This window comes from Myotis nattereri (genome assembly GCF_964212035.1).
Source record: "Myotis nattereri genome assembly, chromosome: 5".
Lineage (NCBI taxonomy): Eukaryota > Metazoa > Chordata > Mammalia > Chiroptera > Vespertilionidae > Myotis > Myotis nattereri.
In genome coordinates this window covers 25,381,297-25,396,757 of record NC_138080.1, presented here as the reverse complement: position 1 = coordinate 25,396,757, position 15,461 = coordinate 25,381,297, and the positions used below count along the sequence as shown (strand labels likewise).

Sequence of the window (15,461 nt, the reverse complement as noted above, 5' to 3'; positions counted from 1 at the left end):
GTCAACTGTGGCTGAGGATGTCTGCCTCATGGAGCTGCTGAAAACACACTAGGTGCTCAGCGACTGGCGGTCACGTGACGCTAAGAGCCGCAGCTGCGAGTGGTGCTCACCTTGGACACCAGGGACCGCTGAGTGGCCAGGCCATGCTGCAGGAAGAGGGCACTCTGGGAGCTACCCAGGCTATACAGCACCACCTTCAGCACCGCACCCAGGACACTCTCCCGGGCCTCGGACAGGATCACCGTCTGCGGGGTCAGAAACCCAGCGGTTAGGGACTGGCTTGGTTGTGGAATCAGGAACGGAGAGGGGCTCTGGAGTCCGAGGTCACAAGGCATTGGGGCGGGTCAGAGGTCAGGAGGATGCTGGGTCCAACCTTACCTGCACGATGATCTCCAGCGTGTCCAGAACTACCAGGCTCACCTCGGTGGCCAGGTTCCCTTCCACCAAGGCCTCCTGCTCCATTTCATCCTTGGTCCTGAAGGAGAGAGGAGGGGGCTGGGGAGCCTCTGGAAGCCAGACCCTGCCCTGCGGCTCAGCTCCCCCCACCCCCCGCCCCGCCCCCAGGCGCCTGCGGTGCCAGTTCTCTGGAAACTGGTCTACTTCTGGCCAACACCTACTTGTCCACGCGGTCCGCGGTTTGCTTCCAGTGTGTGACGCTCTTCCGCCAGCGGACGTTCTCCTGGTTCCCAAACGGGCTCCTCTCTGAGATGGGCCGGCACATGTTCAGACGTGCAAAAATATAAGGACACACATGACTGAGAAACACACAGGCGCCAAGATACCCAGGTGGGCTAACCTGTGAGGACACGGGGTGGTGCGGGCGCTGGCCGCGTGGACGCGGTTAGGCCTGAATGACTTGTGAGAACAGATGGGGACACGGATACCCATGGGCATGGGGATGATGCATGGATTTCTGGGGAAAGTGAGTCGGACAGAGAGGCAGGGACGGGCCCACGTGGGGCCCCTCGGACACAGGGTGAGAGCAGCGGGTGGGGACGGGCGTGGGGACTCTCCCTCACCCCGGCTCCGTCGCACCATCTCTTGCCGCGCTCCAACGGCGCCCAGGATGGCTTCCTCCAGGCGCGCCTTCATGTCCAGGGACTTCTTGAATGTGAGGCTGTTGATGCGCTCAAAGGCCTTTCTCCCCTGGGAGGTCAGAGAACGGGTCCCAGGCTGACCGCCCTTTCCCATGGGACCTGGGCTAACCCGGTCCCGCTTCTCCGGGCCCTTTCCGACCTCGGGGACCCTGTGCTTAAAGACACAGCTCTCTTCTTCTTCTTCTTTTTAAAAATACATTTTATTGATTTTTTACAGAGAGGAAGGGAGAGGGATAGAGAGTTAGGAACATTGATGAGAGAGAAACATCGATCAGCTGCCTCCTGCACACCCCCTACTGGGGATGTGCCCGCAACCAAGGTACATGCCCTTGATCGGAATTGAACCTGGGACCCTTCAGTCCGCAGGCCGACGCTCTATCCACTGAGCCAAACCGGTTAGGGCCACAGCTCTCTGCTTTACTGGCAACTCTCAGCACCTTCCAAATTCTATTTACAAGAACAATCCTCCCTTTTTCCTTGGGCTCAGCACAGAAACAGTCCACCCCTTCGTGCCCAGACCACAGCACCGAGAGCTCTGTATGCATACTCGGCCTGCCTCCTACCCTCCAATCCCCTGCCCGCGCCCCAAACCTTGTACTCGAAGGCAGCCAGGCAGAGGTACAGCAGGTCCAAGAGACGACCCAGCTGAGGCAGGGACAGGTCGGCAGTCCAGTGCTGCAGGAGGGCTGGCTCTGCATTCTTCAGCACCCACAGCACACACACCAGCAGGGTCCGGCTGGACTCGGCAGAGAGAGGACAGCCGGAGCGAGAGCCCTGGGGCCAGAGAGGGGACGGGGGGCTCAGAAGGGACAGAGTTGATGTTCATTTTCTCCAAATAAGATGAGAACTGGCTGATTTGAATCTCGTTACATAACTTCTATTACCAGGTGAGATAGTGTCTCTAGAGACCGGCCCCATACTCACAGTCGCTGAGCCCTGGGAGATGCTGGCCCGGGAGCCAGGGGCCAGGGGCCCACCAGCAATGGCCATGGCCACTGAGGGGTTGATGGTGCCTCCAAAGTCCCCTTCCCCTTCTGTGTCTGAATCGAGCATGGAAGCCAGCCTCGACCGTTGACCCGGGCCCTCTGGGGGTGGGAGCAGGGGGGAGAGAAAAAGGAGTCCTGGTAAGTGCTGTCCCTCTGCCTCAAATTTCAGCTCACAGGTCACCTCCTCATGGAAGCCCTCCTTGATACCACCCCCAGACCAGTCTCCAGCTATCTACTCCCAGAGCTCACTTATTGTACTTGTAAGCAGGTACATTCATTGTGTCCACAGAGGCAGGGACTATATCTACTCTGGCCACTGCTATATGCTCAACACTCAGGACACGGCCTGGCCCGCAGGAGCGGTAACTGTAAAGATGATGGTGGTGATGACAACAACAACAGAGGCTGCAGCTATTGTTATAGCAGCAATTGGCACTGACACAGCATCTCCTATGTGCCAGGTGCTAGTCTAACTTAAACAACATTAACTACGGATCTTAAAAAAACACACACCTATGAGAGAAGGACTTTCATCATTCCGACTTTGTAGATGAGGGAACTGAGGTTAACCTCTCTGTAGAGGTGAAGTTACTTGCCTGGGGTCACGCAGTAGGTTGGTACATAGTAAAGCTGATTTTAATCTAAATGGTCTGGTTCTAAAAATCCCCTCTCCCTTTCCCCCAAAAAGTCTCACCAGAGAGAGGAGCAGCCAACAGACAGGTCTCACCCTAGAGATTCTTGAAACAAAAGGTCAACTGAGCCTCACTATCGATCCAGCCCAGCTGGATTGAGGTGATCGACTCCTTAACTCATCTGCTAAGAGAGGCGAAGAGGAAGCCTCACTAGGGAAAAATGGCATTGCTCCCGTCCTGGTGGTTCTTTTATATACAATGTTCGATAAAAAGCTACAAGGTATGTGAAAAGGCAGGGAACGGGTCGATAAGAGAGAAGAGACAGCAGAAGGAGGCAGGTCGATGACCAAAAGCAAACGCAGTTCTTAAAATAAAAAGTAGTGGAAAAGATGGACTAAAGTGGGTAAGAACATGGAGAATTTCAACAGAGAATTGAAGTCTACAAAAATAAAATAAAACAGACATCTTCCTACTGAAAAATATAACACCTGAAATTCAGAACTCAACAGTTGGGGCTAACAGAAGTCTGGACGCAGCAGAAGACAGAAGTAGTGAACTCAAAGACAGGTGAACAGAAAATTCCCCAAGTGAAGCACAGAGAGAAAAAAGAATGTGGAACAGAACAGGACAGAGCAGGCATGTGTGACATGATCAGAAGGTCCAACTTACGTGTAATTTAGGTCCCAGAAAGAAAGAAGAAAAAAAGGCAGATAAAAAAGTCAGAAATAAAGACTAAGAATTTCCTCCCAATGCTGGAGGGGACCAATCCACAAATCCCAAGTCTGTGCTTCCCACCACGGTGTACATGTCCCTAAGTAGTGCCAGTGAATGTGCTATGAGCGAATGACTGAATGCAGGGCTGCAACTGCCTCGGGCCCCAATGTTTCCCACCTTCCCTCCTCACATCCTCTCTTCTCAGAACCTAATAAATGTTATAATCATATTTCCCATCTATTGTGGGCTGACAATGTCCCAGTGCTAAAGCTCTGCAAATGTTTACATAACTACAGGAAGTAGTTAGTGTCACCACTGTCCCCATTTTACAGGTGAGAAGCCTGAGGCTCAGAGGTTAATAGCTTGCCAGGGCCCTGCACCAGCACTTGGACCCAATCTATGGACCCTAACGCCATGTTTTTACTCCTAACTGTGCTCTCCCACCTTCCCCAACCTGAGCCTTATGTGTCAATCGAGCCCCTGGATTGTGTGACTCCGGCGGCCTGGCCCACTGACCAGCGAAATCATGCAGCCGTGGCAGCGTGTCCCGGACGATCGACAGCAGCGGTAGGTACAGCTCGGCCACCCGGGCCTTTACTGTGGCCTCGGCATAACGGGGGTCAACATCATGGCCACAGAGCAGGCTGTGGACGGCACTGATGACCTTCTTGTGCAGCTGGGATGCCCTGTGGAGTAGTGAGGCGCTCAGGAGAGAGTAGACGTAGTGCCTGGACCTTCCCACCCGCTGCAGCCAAACAGGGCCTGTGCTCACCCCTCGGCCTCAGGCTCCAGGGCCAGCGCCAGTTCCGTCAGCAGGAGCCCAGCCAGGAAGTGCTGCTGTCGGAACGGCCCACTCAGCTCAAACATGCTGACCACCTTGGGGTCGGGGGCTTGGCTGGAGAAGGTGGAGCTCTGCAGGGGGCGCAGGGGAGGGGCTAGGATGAACTCATCTGAAGTTAAGGTTAAGAGGTGAGAGACTGGAATTATCTGGAGGGGACAGGGAGCACGGTTCAGATCAGAGGTAAGAGAATGAGGTGAACCTGTGAGGTGGACGGAATGGGGTCAAAAGTCAGAGGTCCGAGAAACAGCAGATGGAAGGCAGGTCTGCGAGTTAAGACTCAGGGGGGAGACATTAGAACCTGGTCCCGAGGAACGTGCCGGGCATGAGGGGTCAGAGGCAAAGGGTCAGAGGTAAGGGGATGGTCCCCCCGGACAGTGGCCCACCCTGAAAAGGACAAAGACGAGGGGAGCCCCAGAAGATAGGTTGAAGGTGAGAGGTCATAGGTCAAAGGAGGCGCCAGAAGGGAGGCGGGCCCACCTGCGAGGTGGTGGAGGACACGGAGGGGGAGGGGGAGGCCGGGGGCGACAGCGGGCAGCAGGGCAGGTTGAGGACCACATAGTGCTCGTGGCTGCACAGGATGCGGGTGAAGTCCATGCGCAGGGTCAGCAGCGCCACCGGGCTGGGGGCCGACTGCAGCCGCGTGGCCACCTGCCGGAGAGGGGCCGGTGGGCAACGCTACAGTCTCTCTGCCCCCCGCCCCCCGTGCCGCCCGCGGGCGGGCGCGCCTCTCCCACCTGCTTGTAGTGGGCCCGGACCAGGCTGAACACGAAGCCACGGTCCGCCAGGGACAGCAGGTCGCTGAGGAAGAAGGCCAGGCTGATGTTGAGGCGCTCGGCCTGCTCCACGTCCTGGGGACACAGGGCCCGTCGGCCACGCTCACACCCAGCACGCTGCAGTCCCACCCAGGGCCCGGCTCCCACCAAGGCCACCAGCGACTCGGGAGCCACATCACTGTCCCAGAGCCGTGCGTCTTCTTAACACACACCCCGCCCCTCCCCGTCCCCCCCCCCCCCACTCCAGCTTTCCTCCGCCCTCGGACCAGCCCTCCCGTCCCCACACGTACAGGTCCACACCCCTCAGGGCACTGTTTAGGACAGATTTTCTTTCCTCTCTCCCCAGATTTAAATAACACAACGTGGATGGCGGAAACTGGCTGCTGACTTCCCCCTGGATCCTCCTTCCCAGCCCTCAGGGTAGGGGTTCAGAGGGCGGTCAAGACTGGATTTCCCCGCCTTCCTTGCAGCTGAGAATAACCATGTGATCGGGTCACATTCTGGCCAATGGGATGAGGGGAAGGACTGTGGCCAGGTCTTCCTGCTCCCACAGCCCGCCAGGTGCCTGACGTGGGGGCGCCATGGTGAATCCTGACGGCCAGGCCCACACTAGAGAGCCCCCACGGCCCACTTATGCTCAGAAATAAACTCGGGGCCCTTTTAAACCACTTGTGATTATGTTTGAGCCAATTAACCTCTGCCCTAACGGATATAATGAGCAGGGACTGCTTGTACAGCGCCCAGCTTCCCGAGGGGGAACCACAATAAACCAAAGGATCTCAGATCAAATGGGACGGGGTGCTGTTCTGAGAGAAGCCCGAAGGAGGAGGAAAAGGCGTTCCAGGCAGAGCTAAGACCGAGGCCCAGGCCCTGGGGCAGGATGTGCCCGGCAAGTGGGAGGAACAGCAAGGGGATCGCTATGGCTTCCAGGCCCAGCAGCTGCTTGTCTTGCCTCGGGCTCTCACCAGCCACTCCGGCCTCACAAGTCAGCCTCTGTGGCTCTTAGTTCCCTGCAACCCAAAGAAACACAACACAAAACCTGCTGGAGCTCTGAGCCCGCCGCGGGGCAGGGGCGGGGTCTGCCTTGTTCCCCGAGCTCCATGCGTGAGACCACCATGGCCGTCACCGATGCCCCACTAGCAGCCGTGCCGACGGCCCTTCTCAGGGGCATTGCTCTGCCCTGCAACCCTTTCCCAGGGCGGTTTCCTCACCATCTGGGTCAGCCCCTGGGAATGTCAGTGCTCAGGGGAGGCTCCAGCGGAACAAGGTCGAGACCTTCGAGACCAGCCCAGAGGTCGCAAGGGATTGCACAAGGGCTGGCTCGGGCCAGGCTGGTGTTTCAAAAATCTGGAAAGTTCCCATCAAATCCAGAAGCCCCATTTCACTTTTCAAATGAGACATTCTGGCCACAGCGACTGGGCACACGCCCGCTGCTCCTTCATCAGCCCCGCTTGCCCAACTGAAGCTGATGATAAGGGTGTGGCCTCTGGACCTGGTGGCTTGGGATCAAATCCCCAATTCTGCCCTTCTCGGGTGGGTGGTGGCAGGTGGTTAGTCATTCTCTGCCCATTTCTCCATCAGTAAAATGGAGATAATAATACAAACTTTATGGGGCTGTTGGGAGAATTTAATCATGTGCTTCATCTCAAGTGTTAGGTACACAGTAAGTGCTCAATAAAGGCTCAAGATCACTATCATTAGTATTACCCACCTAGCTCCTGAGGGCATGGGAATTAGGGACCCAGGGCCTGGACAGGTGTCAAGGACTCAGAACACTAATGCCCACGATTGAGCACTTACTGTATACAGACACTGTGGTAAGGGCTCATGGATCCCTCACTTCTCTGCCTTCTCCAACTCCTGTTCCTGATCTGCTCCCTCTGTTCCAGCCACACCCACCACTTCACTGCTCCTCCAACAGCCCAGGCACCGTCCTACCTCAGGGATTTTCACTTGCTATTCCCCCTGCTTGAAACGCTCTTCCCCCAGACGTCAAATAGATTGCCCCCTCACTCCTTCAACTCCCTCATAGCGCCATGAGGGCAAGGACTGGCATCTGTTTTGTTCACTGCTGTGTCTCTAGTGCCCAGCAGAGGGATGTGCACACAGTAGGTACTTAAGAAATGACATTGGCCCTGGCTGGTTTGGCTCCGTGGATAGAGCGTCAGCCTGCAGACTGAAGGGTCCCGGGTTCGATTCCAGTCAAGGGCACATGCTTGGGTTGCGGGCTCGATCCCCAGTAGGGGGCGTGCAGGAGGCAGCTGACCAATGACTCTCTCTCTCTCTCTCTCTCTCTCTCTGTCCCTTCCTCTCTGAAATTAATAAAAATACATTAAAAAAAAAGAAAAGAAATGACAGTGAATGAACAGACCCATTCAGCAAATGGGACTGGTGGCCTTGCAGCCGGGAAGCTGGGCAGGACTGGTGCCCCGAGCCCCTCCCCCACCGAGGCCCCTTCACCTTTACCTTGTGGGCCCGGGTGATGACCTCCAGGCCCACGGAGCCCACCAGAGCCGCGATGTCATCCAGGAAACGCACGGGGAAGCGAAGCTTACGGGGCGAGTCCAGCCGTTGGCTCAGAATCAGGTGCAGGGCCATGCTTTTCACCTGGGGGCCGGGTGGGGGCCGGGTGAGAGCTTGAGGGGCCGTGGGCAGAAGGGGCTCGCCAAGTGGGGATGGGGCTTGAGGGGCTGCAAATGGTATTTTAGCAGCAAGGGAGGGGAGGTAAGGGTGGGCGTAAGGGGTCCTGGGTGGGGCTTGAGCCCCGTCATAGCTCTGAGCTGAGGGCACGGCCTAAGAGGCCATGAGGAGGACTCGAGAAGGCCATGGGCAGAGCCCAAGGGGGTCTGAGGCTGAGCCCGTGGGAGGGGCTGAGCAGGTCTCCTGGGGTAAGGTCTGGGGGAGCACAGGGCTTGAGGGGTGGGTTTGAGGGAGCCCTGAGTGGGACTCTGAAGCCCCCCTGATTGGGGGTGGGGCTTGGAGTCAGGAGGGGTCTCTCAGGCACCTCTTGAGTTCCACAGGGGTTTCCTTCTCTGTCTGGGGGTATCTCTTGGGGTGGGGGTGTCTCCTCACTGGTTAGGGACCTCTGCTGACAGGCCCACAGGGAAGGTGGGGAAGGGCCTTCTCTCTAGGAGGGAGTTTTACGGGGCCTCTTTCCGGGGAACGATCCCTTTAGGAGTCTCTTATCTCTGTCCCTATATGGGGGGTCTTGAAGCCATTTCTCAGGGGTCTCAGGCAAAATCTCAGGGGGCTTCCCTCCCCAGAGAGAGTCTCCCCTGGGGCCTCTTGCTCTTGGGCTGGAGGAGGTGTCTCACCATGAGCTGGAAGAAGAACCAGGCGTGCTGCAGGACGGCCTCACGCACGGCACTGCCACTCACCACCCACTGCAGAGCCAGCTCCTCGTGTAGCAGCTGGAGGCAGGGGCAGGGGCAGGGTCACAGAGAGCAGAGGGGCCCGCCCCAACCCCCTCTGGAGAGCATGAAGGGGGAGGATGAAGCTGGAGGGCTTGGGGTTAGAGCAGCAGGAGGCCATGCAAGAGAGAGGGGGCAGGAGTCCGACGTGCCCTTGCCCGGGGCTCTCCAGACCCTGCTGGGCTCAGGGGCTAGGAGCTCTGGACCCCTTTGCCGGGCCCAGGCCAAAACTGCGCCACCCACCCCTGCTTCCCACTACCTTTGGCACAGTGGGCCTCGGCTGGGTGGCTGGTGGGGCGGAGGAGGAGCTCTCGAGGTAGGAAGAGGTTCGGGTGGAGCTGCGGTCGATGGCCTAGGATGGGATGGAGTGAAGAGGGTGGGATGGCAAGGGGAGGGGTCAGTGTGGGCAGATGGTGTGGACAGGAAAGCTGTGTCCGTGTGGACAGGCAGTGCGGGTGTGGATGGAGAAGGAAAGAGTGCGACGGAGATGAGAATAAGGAAGACACAGCGAGGAGGTGGAAAGCAGGGTGACCAGAACAGGTTCGGATGTGGGCCGGAGAGCCCGTAGGCAGGGGGTACAGAGGTGAGCACGGATGGAGCAGGACCCGGCAGAGACACAGGTGAGAGAATGGATGGGGAGAGTGTCGGTGGAGAAGGTAAAATCACTGTAGATGGTGAAGAGTGAGTGTGGTCAGAGGAGGTGAGAGTGAGTCTGGACGAGGGTGGAGAGTATGAGAGAGTCAGTGAGTTCAGGGGTAGACAGAGAAAGAAGAGGGAGGGCACAGATGTGGAGGAGGGAGAGCATAGACAGAAAAGGTTAGAGAGGAAGGAAGAGGAGAAAGAGGAGGAATTCTAGGACAGAGGAGGTAGATGGTGATGAGAAGCAGGAGGAGCAGCTGAGAGTCCTGGGTTCCAGGCCTGGCCCCACTCCAGCCTTCCTCGGGGCCTTACTAGGCATCAGTTGTCCCCATCTGTGAAATGGGTATGGGGACTCAAGCTCCACTCTCCCCTCCTCCTTTGTTGGTCAGGAGGTGAGGCGGCTGGCAGGGAGAACAGGTCCAATGATGGAGGCAGCCCAGCCCTGGGACCCCTGCCTTGGCAGTGGAGGTCCCCCCAACTCCTACAATCCCAGCCACATACCCTGGCTTCTCAGCAACCACTACAAAGGCCAGCCTCGGTGCCACCTCCTACCTGGAATGCCCACCCTCTTGCCATCTCATCACATCCTATGTGATCTTCAAGGCCCAGCTGGCACCTCAGAGATCGGAGGGCAGTGGGGGGAGTCCTGTTAAAAATGCAGGGGGGCTGGCAGGACCCATGAACCCAGATTCCCAGCAATCTGGGAAGTCTGTCCAGAAGTCCCTGTGCTGCCTGTGCTACTAACAGTCGCCTGGACCACCATGCAGTGCAGGTCGCCTGAGTGACGGCACAGAGCGGGAACAGGGCCACATGGGCAGGGAAACCAGCCCCTCTGGCTTCCTGGCTCCATCTTACCCTTCAGGTCCGGCAAAACATGTTCTCTCTCTGGAGAGAAGCCGCAGACCACCCAGAGGGAGGCTGGTGGTCCCCTTTGTTTGTCTCCTCTGGGCATTGCACACTGTGCACGCACACGCTGGTGCGCTTGTTTGCGTGGTGCCTAGCTCCCCAAGTAGCTGGCGGCTCAGGGGTGCGGCTGGGCCGAGGATCTGTGTCACTGACAACATCCCACCTGCAACGCCCTAACTCTCTCCTGGGCTCAAGACTGCTGTGCTGAGCACTTTCCTTAGAATCTTAATCACATCTGAAAATTCAGAGCCTGGGGTGCAGGGCGAGCCCACAGCAGAGCCAGGATTCAAACCCAAGTCTGTCTGAAAGCAAAGCCCCCCTGCATACGAGGTACCTGGGAGAGGGTAGGAGAAAGGGAGCCGCCCACAGGGCTCCCCTTTGTCTGAGACAGGACGGGGGAGCCCTACGTTCAGTTTTGTCCCCTTGGGACCATTCAGGTTGCTACGTCACAGGAACAGTTGAGAGCCTCCTGAACAGAGTGGATTAAAGGGATAGAAATAGGCCATGCGGGGCAGTGAGGTTACAGTGGTTGGATTTGCATATCATTTACATGCCACGTACACACCACCCACCCCTTCCTTCTGTCTCCGCCTGAGGCTGTGGTCCACGTGGCAGCAGTTTACGATGACCCTGTGATGCCTACCACACCGACTCCACAGATCCAAACAAAGCAGAAGGGGCCGCCTCCTCCTTCAGGCAGTCCCCCTAGGTTAGTCAGCCGCAGCCAGGGCTTAGGAGGAGCTCATGCTGAGGTGGGGTCACACGCGTGCAGGGGCAGGGAGGGAGGGCACCTGTCTGGGGTCGGCCCCACAATAAGGGGGCGCCCGGCGCAGCACAGCCTTGCTGCCTCCTGGAGCATAGGCAGAATTCACCCAGGAGTGTGAGCGGTCGATACCCTGGAGATACACGGGTAAGTGGTAGAATCCATGGGCAGGCGACAAAGAAACCAGCATAAAAAACCAAGGGTGTGCCCCGGCCGGTGTGGCTCCGTTGGTTGGGCATCGTCCTGTTCACCGTAAGGTTGCTGGTTTGATTAACAGTCAGGGCACATGACCGGGTTGCGAGCTCAATCCCCAGGGCGGGGTGTGAAGTAGGCAGCTGATTGATGTTTTGCTCTCACATTGATGTTTCTCTCTCTCTCCCTCTCCCATCCTCTTTCTCTAAAAATGAATTAAAAATCTTTAAAAACAACAACAAGTGTGAACCATATATATGTGTGCCCATGTAGGCATCCACATGCAACCCTGGAAAACTGGTGTGCATGTATGGCATGGGGTGCATGAGTATCTGAACCTGTGTTCACACGTGCGTGAGACACACACGTATCTATACCTGTATTAACACACGTGGGGCACACATGGATATGCATTTGTGAACATACACACATGGGGCACACACATACCTGTGCTCCATGCGTGTACACCTATGGGGCAAACATATTCGTGACCTGTATATTTACATGCATAGGGCACACATGTATATGTGTCTCTCAGTATGTCCGCACATAAGGCACACACGTATATGCACCCACACACATGCATGCGTACCCCGTGTGTTACAGATGAAGGGCACGCATATATATGCATCTATGTATGTGTGTGGGACATATGTTTTCACCGCCAGGCCAACCCCCAGCCACCCATCCTTAGGTCAGCCCCAGAGTACAGAGCCAGTGTAAACCAAGTCCTAGCTCCCACCCTGTGACAGCCACAGCCCCCCTGCGGCCCAGGGTCCAGCCTGTGTCCATGGCCCTGTCTGCTGTCTCCTGTCCTCCACCAACACTGAGGTCCTTCCCCCACCCACCCACCTGGCAACCACGGCACTGAGGCCGGAGGCTCCAGGGTCCCCCTCGCCCTACCTTGCTGGCCAAGATGCGGGAGACCTCGTCGTCCACGGAGCCCGGGGCCACGGCCAGGTCAGGGTTGCTGCTGCTGATGCTCTTAGAGCGAGCCAGGTAGAGGCTGGCAGGGCGGCCGGGGCCACGGGCCAGCGTGGCAGGCTGCACTGCCACCGGAGGGGCCCCTGAGCAGGGAGGGAACACGGTCACCACCTGCCTACCACCCTGATGACCAGCCCCTTCCCAACGGGCTGCCTTTGGTGAAGTCATTTTCTTTTTATGAGCCTCGAGGTGCCTTGCCTGTAAAATGGGCGTGAGAACGGCTGCCGCCTCCTAACCATTTTGGGGGAGACTAAAAACACCCAGCGCAGCGCCGGGCACGTGGTAAGCGCCCAGAGAAGGTAGTGGCTCTTATTCGTTATTGAGCAAATGAGAAGAACATCCGACTTGATTGAGTACCCACTGTACCAAGCATTCTGCATGGGTTACTACGTCATCTCCTATTACCAGCACCCCCAGGAACCGGGGCACATGATTGATGTTTTACAAACGGGAAAACAGGCTCAGCGAGGTGAAGTCACTTGCCCAAGTTACAGAGCTTGTAGGAGGACCCTGCTTGAGTCCCTGCTGGCTGATCGGCTGAGTCACCTGCCAGCAAGCAGCAGGTACCAGACCCCGGGGCGGGGGGCGGGGGGGGGGGGGAGCAAAACTTGCAAGTTGTCCAGACCCGCCGAGGCCTGTGTGGCCTCAGAACCTGTGTACATGCCGTTCCCTTTGTCTAGGATGCTCTCCTCCCAGACATTGCCTGTCCTCCAGATTCTCCCACCAATACTCACCGCCCAGGAGGCCGGGCTCCGTGCCAGGCAGTCGGAAGGCATAGTAGACATAGGCCGCCAGCAGCAGGCAGTGGCCACGGGCGTCCTGGGCAGCCTCTAGACTCCGATGGATGAGGCTGACTACATGGGCCATTGCTTCAAAAGCTCCACGGCCCAGGTTCACTGCCGGGCAGAGCAGAGGTCACATTCCAGGGCCCAGGGCCTCCTACCTCCCTGAGAGAGACTTTAGGGTTCAAGGGGTCATGTGGCCATCGAAGGGTCACAGAAGACCAGCTCTCAGCTCAGTGGGCTGAGGCCACTTTCCAGATGGGTAAACGGAGGCCAGAGAGATAAATGGGCTAGAGGAAGTCGCCCGGGACCAGGGGACTGAGGGGCCGTTTTCCAGGTGGGGAAACGGAGGGCCGAGGCCGTGCCCGCTCACCGATCTGGCCGCCGATGATTGGGGGCCGCACGACCAGGCGTACGAGCTTGTCCAGCACGTGGTGAGAGAAGGCCACGAGGAACTCGGGGCTTGCGAGGCGGAGGGCCGCCAGGCTGGCCCGCAGCTCCTGCTCCACGGTGCCCTCGCTCAGCACGCCGTCCTTGAGCCGGAACGGGAAGGCGCCCTCCTCCAGGACGTGCACCAGGGTGAAGAACTTGTCCAGGTACGGGTCCTGGGTGAGGGGTTGGGGTGAGTGGGGCGGGGCCAGGGCCCTGGTCCAGGAAGCCCCAGGGGATTGAGTTGGGGGCTGAATGGGCAGAGACACTGAGGCTGGGGATCAATGAATTGATAATAAATAAGGACAGGGATGAGACACGAGAGCAGCGGTTCTCAACCTGTGGGTCGCGACCCCTTCGGGGGTCGAACGACCCTTTCACAGGGGTCGCCTAAGACCATCGGAAAACAGGTATATAATTACGTATTGTTTTTGTGATGAATCACTATGCTTTAATTATGTTCAATTTGTAACAATGAAAATACAGCCTGCGTATCAGATATTTACATGACGATTCATAACAGTAGCAAAATGACAGTTATGAAGTAGCAACGAAAATAATTTTATGGTTGGGGGTCCCCACAACATGAGGAACTGTATTAAAGGGTCTCGGCATCAGGAAGGTTGAGGACCACTGGGTTAGAGGAAGGGAGGGAGGCGAGGGGGAAGGAACCACCGAAATAGCAGGGACAAATGGGGGAGGAGAGGCCGTGCAAAGGGCCAACGCCCCGGCCGGGGTAGCCACTGGCACGGCTCCCTGCCTGAGTCAGCAGCCTCCTGGGAGACAGGTCCAGCTGAGTGAAGTCTGTCCATGGCCCAAGGCCAGGCCTCTCCCCGGTCAGTGGGAACTGTTGCCCAACGCCTGGGTTCCTGTCCTAACACCTACCTGGGGGTGCACGGAGGACACAGCCAGGAGCTCCACGCTGAACACGCCCTTGTGGCCGTCCACCCAGCGCATGCCCGGCAGCGCCACCTGTGGGAGGAACACACCTGTGGGCACGGACTGGCCCTCCCCCACTGGTCAGGCCACCAGCTCCAGTCATTTCAACGATTGCAACACCACAGCCTCAGCACGGCCCTGCCTGGGGGAGCAGCTGGGCACCCTGCCCCCAGCCCAGCCCAGAGATGGGGGTGAGGGCCGTCAGGAGGGAGCACTGTGGGGTTCCACTGGAGACCCAAGAGGAACATCAATGGAAGGAAGGGAATGAATCAGAAAATAGGGTCATGCAAGATGGAGGCCCCAGGGGCATGAGTGAACAGCGTGAGGGTATGCGAGAGGGGGTGGGGATGATTGGCCCTGAAGTACTCCTGGGGGACAGTGATCAGGAAGGTGGGCAGGGCTGCTAGGGGGGGACGGTGAGTGCAGAGGCAGGGGCACTAGGAGGCAGGGGTAGGAGGGGACAGGGAGGGACACAGGGGCCATTGGACACACAGAGGCAAGAGCAGGAGTGAGGAGGCAGGAGTTCAAGCTGCATCTGGCTCCGACAGAGGACAACACGGCTCCCAGAGGTGCTGACGGCAAGGAAGGCAGGGCACGAACGGGGAACCACCAGGAAAGTAGGGAAGGTGGGCAGTGCATTCCCGGGGGACCACGAGGCAGGAGCCCAGGGAGCCTCAGGGACCAGGGCGGTGGGAGGCACGGGGCCAGAGCACTTACGTCAGGTGTGAGCACGGAGTAGCTGGGCGGGGGCTGGTCCACGGACACGGGGAGGCAGAAGGGGCCGGTCCTCAGGCGGCCATGCTGCAGCAGTGGGATCCACTAGGAAGAGGCTGGGGGTCAGGAGAGGGCCGGGCAGGGGCCAGGCGTGCTGGGGAGGGGGGGGCTGGCTGGCGGGGGGCCTCACCGTGAAGCCCACGGGAGTCTCCAGGGCTGTGCCAGGCCGGGGCTGGCAGCTGACGTGGTAGAAGGTGAAGAGCAGGTGGTGGTTCTCGGTCACACAGGCTGGAAGATGCAGCTTGAACTCCTCGTAGAACTCAGGGGACCTGGCAGGGCCGGGCTGGCATTCAGGGGACAGGGACCCCCCTGATCTGCCCCACCTCCCTCATCACGTGTTCCCCCAGAGCTGCAGACCCCACTGTCTCTGCTCTCTGCCTCGGGGTCCCCCACTAGCACTTCTGGAACCTGCCCCTCCCTCCCTCTTCCTGCTGCTGTCCCCCCACCAGTGCCCTGGCCCCCCACCCCACCTACTTGTTGTGGTAGACCACCGGCGTGAAGGCCTCCCGGGTGAATTCGCTGCAGCTGGACTTGCCAAAGATGACCTGGGGGAGCAGGGCCATGAGGGGCCGGCCAGGGACACCTCGCCCGCCTCTCCCG

The 15,461-nt window shown here is 58.3% G+C and overlaps 1 protein-coding gene across 1 annotated transcript in view; it reads right to left on the bottom strand.

The window, feature by feature from the left end:
- Window positions 1-15,461, bottom strand: part of DOCK6 (dedicator of cytokinesis 6) — a gene marked incomplete at its 5' end in the record, with an annotated part of 44,644 nt that overhangs the window by 8,284 nt on the left and 20,899 nt on the right. The window contains 21 exon segments of the mRNA XM_081091964.1: window positions 111-245; window positions 379-475; window positions 618-702; window positions 1,020-1,146; window positions 1,689-1,871; window positions 2,022-2,182; window positions 3,946-4,115; window positions 4,202-4,341; window positions 4,748-4,918; window positions 5,005-5,118; window positions 7,510-7,650; window positions 8,358-8,453; window positions 8,713-8,805; window positions 10,790-10,894; window positions 11,857-12,020; window positions 12,672-12,833; window positions 13,093-13,324; window positions 14,034-14,120; window positions 14,805-14,906; window positions 14,992-15,130; window positions 15,336-15,406. Coding sequence (XP_080948090.1) covers window positions 111-245; window positions 379-475; window positions 618-702; window positions 1,020-1,146; window positions 1,689-1,871; window positions 2,022-2,182; window positions 3,946-4,115; window positions 4,202-4,341; window positions 4,748-4,918; window positions 5,005-5,118; window positions 7,510-7,650; window positions 8,358-8,453; window positions 8,713-8,805; window positions 10,790-10,894; window positions 11,857-12,020; window positions 12,672-12,833; window positions 13,093-13,324; window positions 14,034-14,120; window positions 14,805-14,906; window positions 14,992-15,130; window positions 15,336-15,406 — 2,775 coding nt within the window.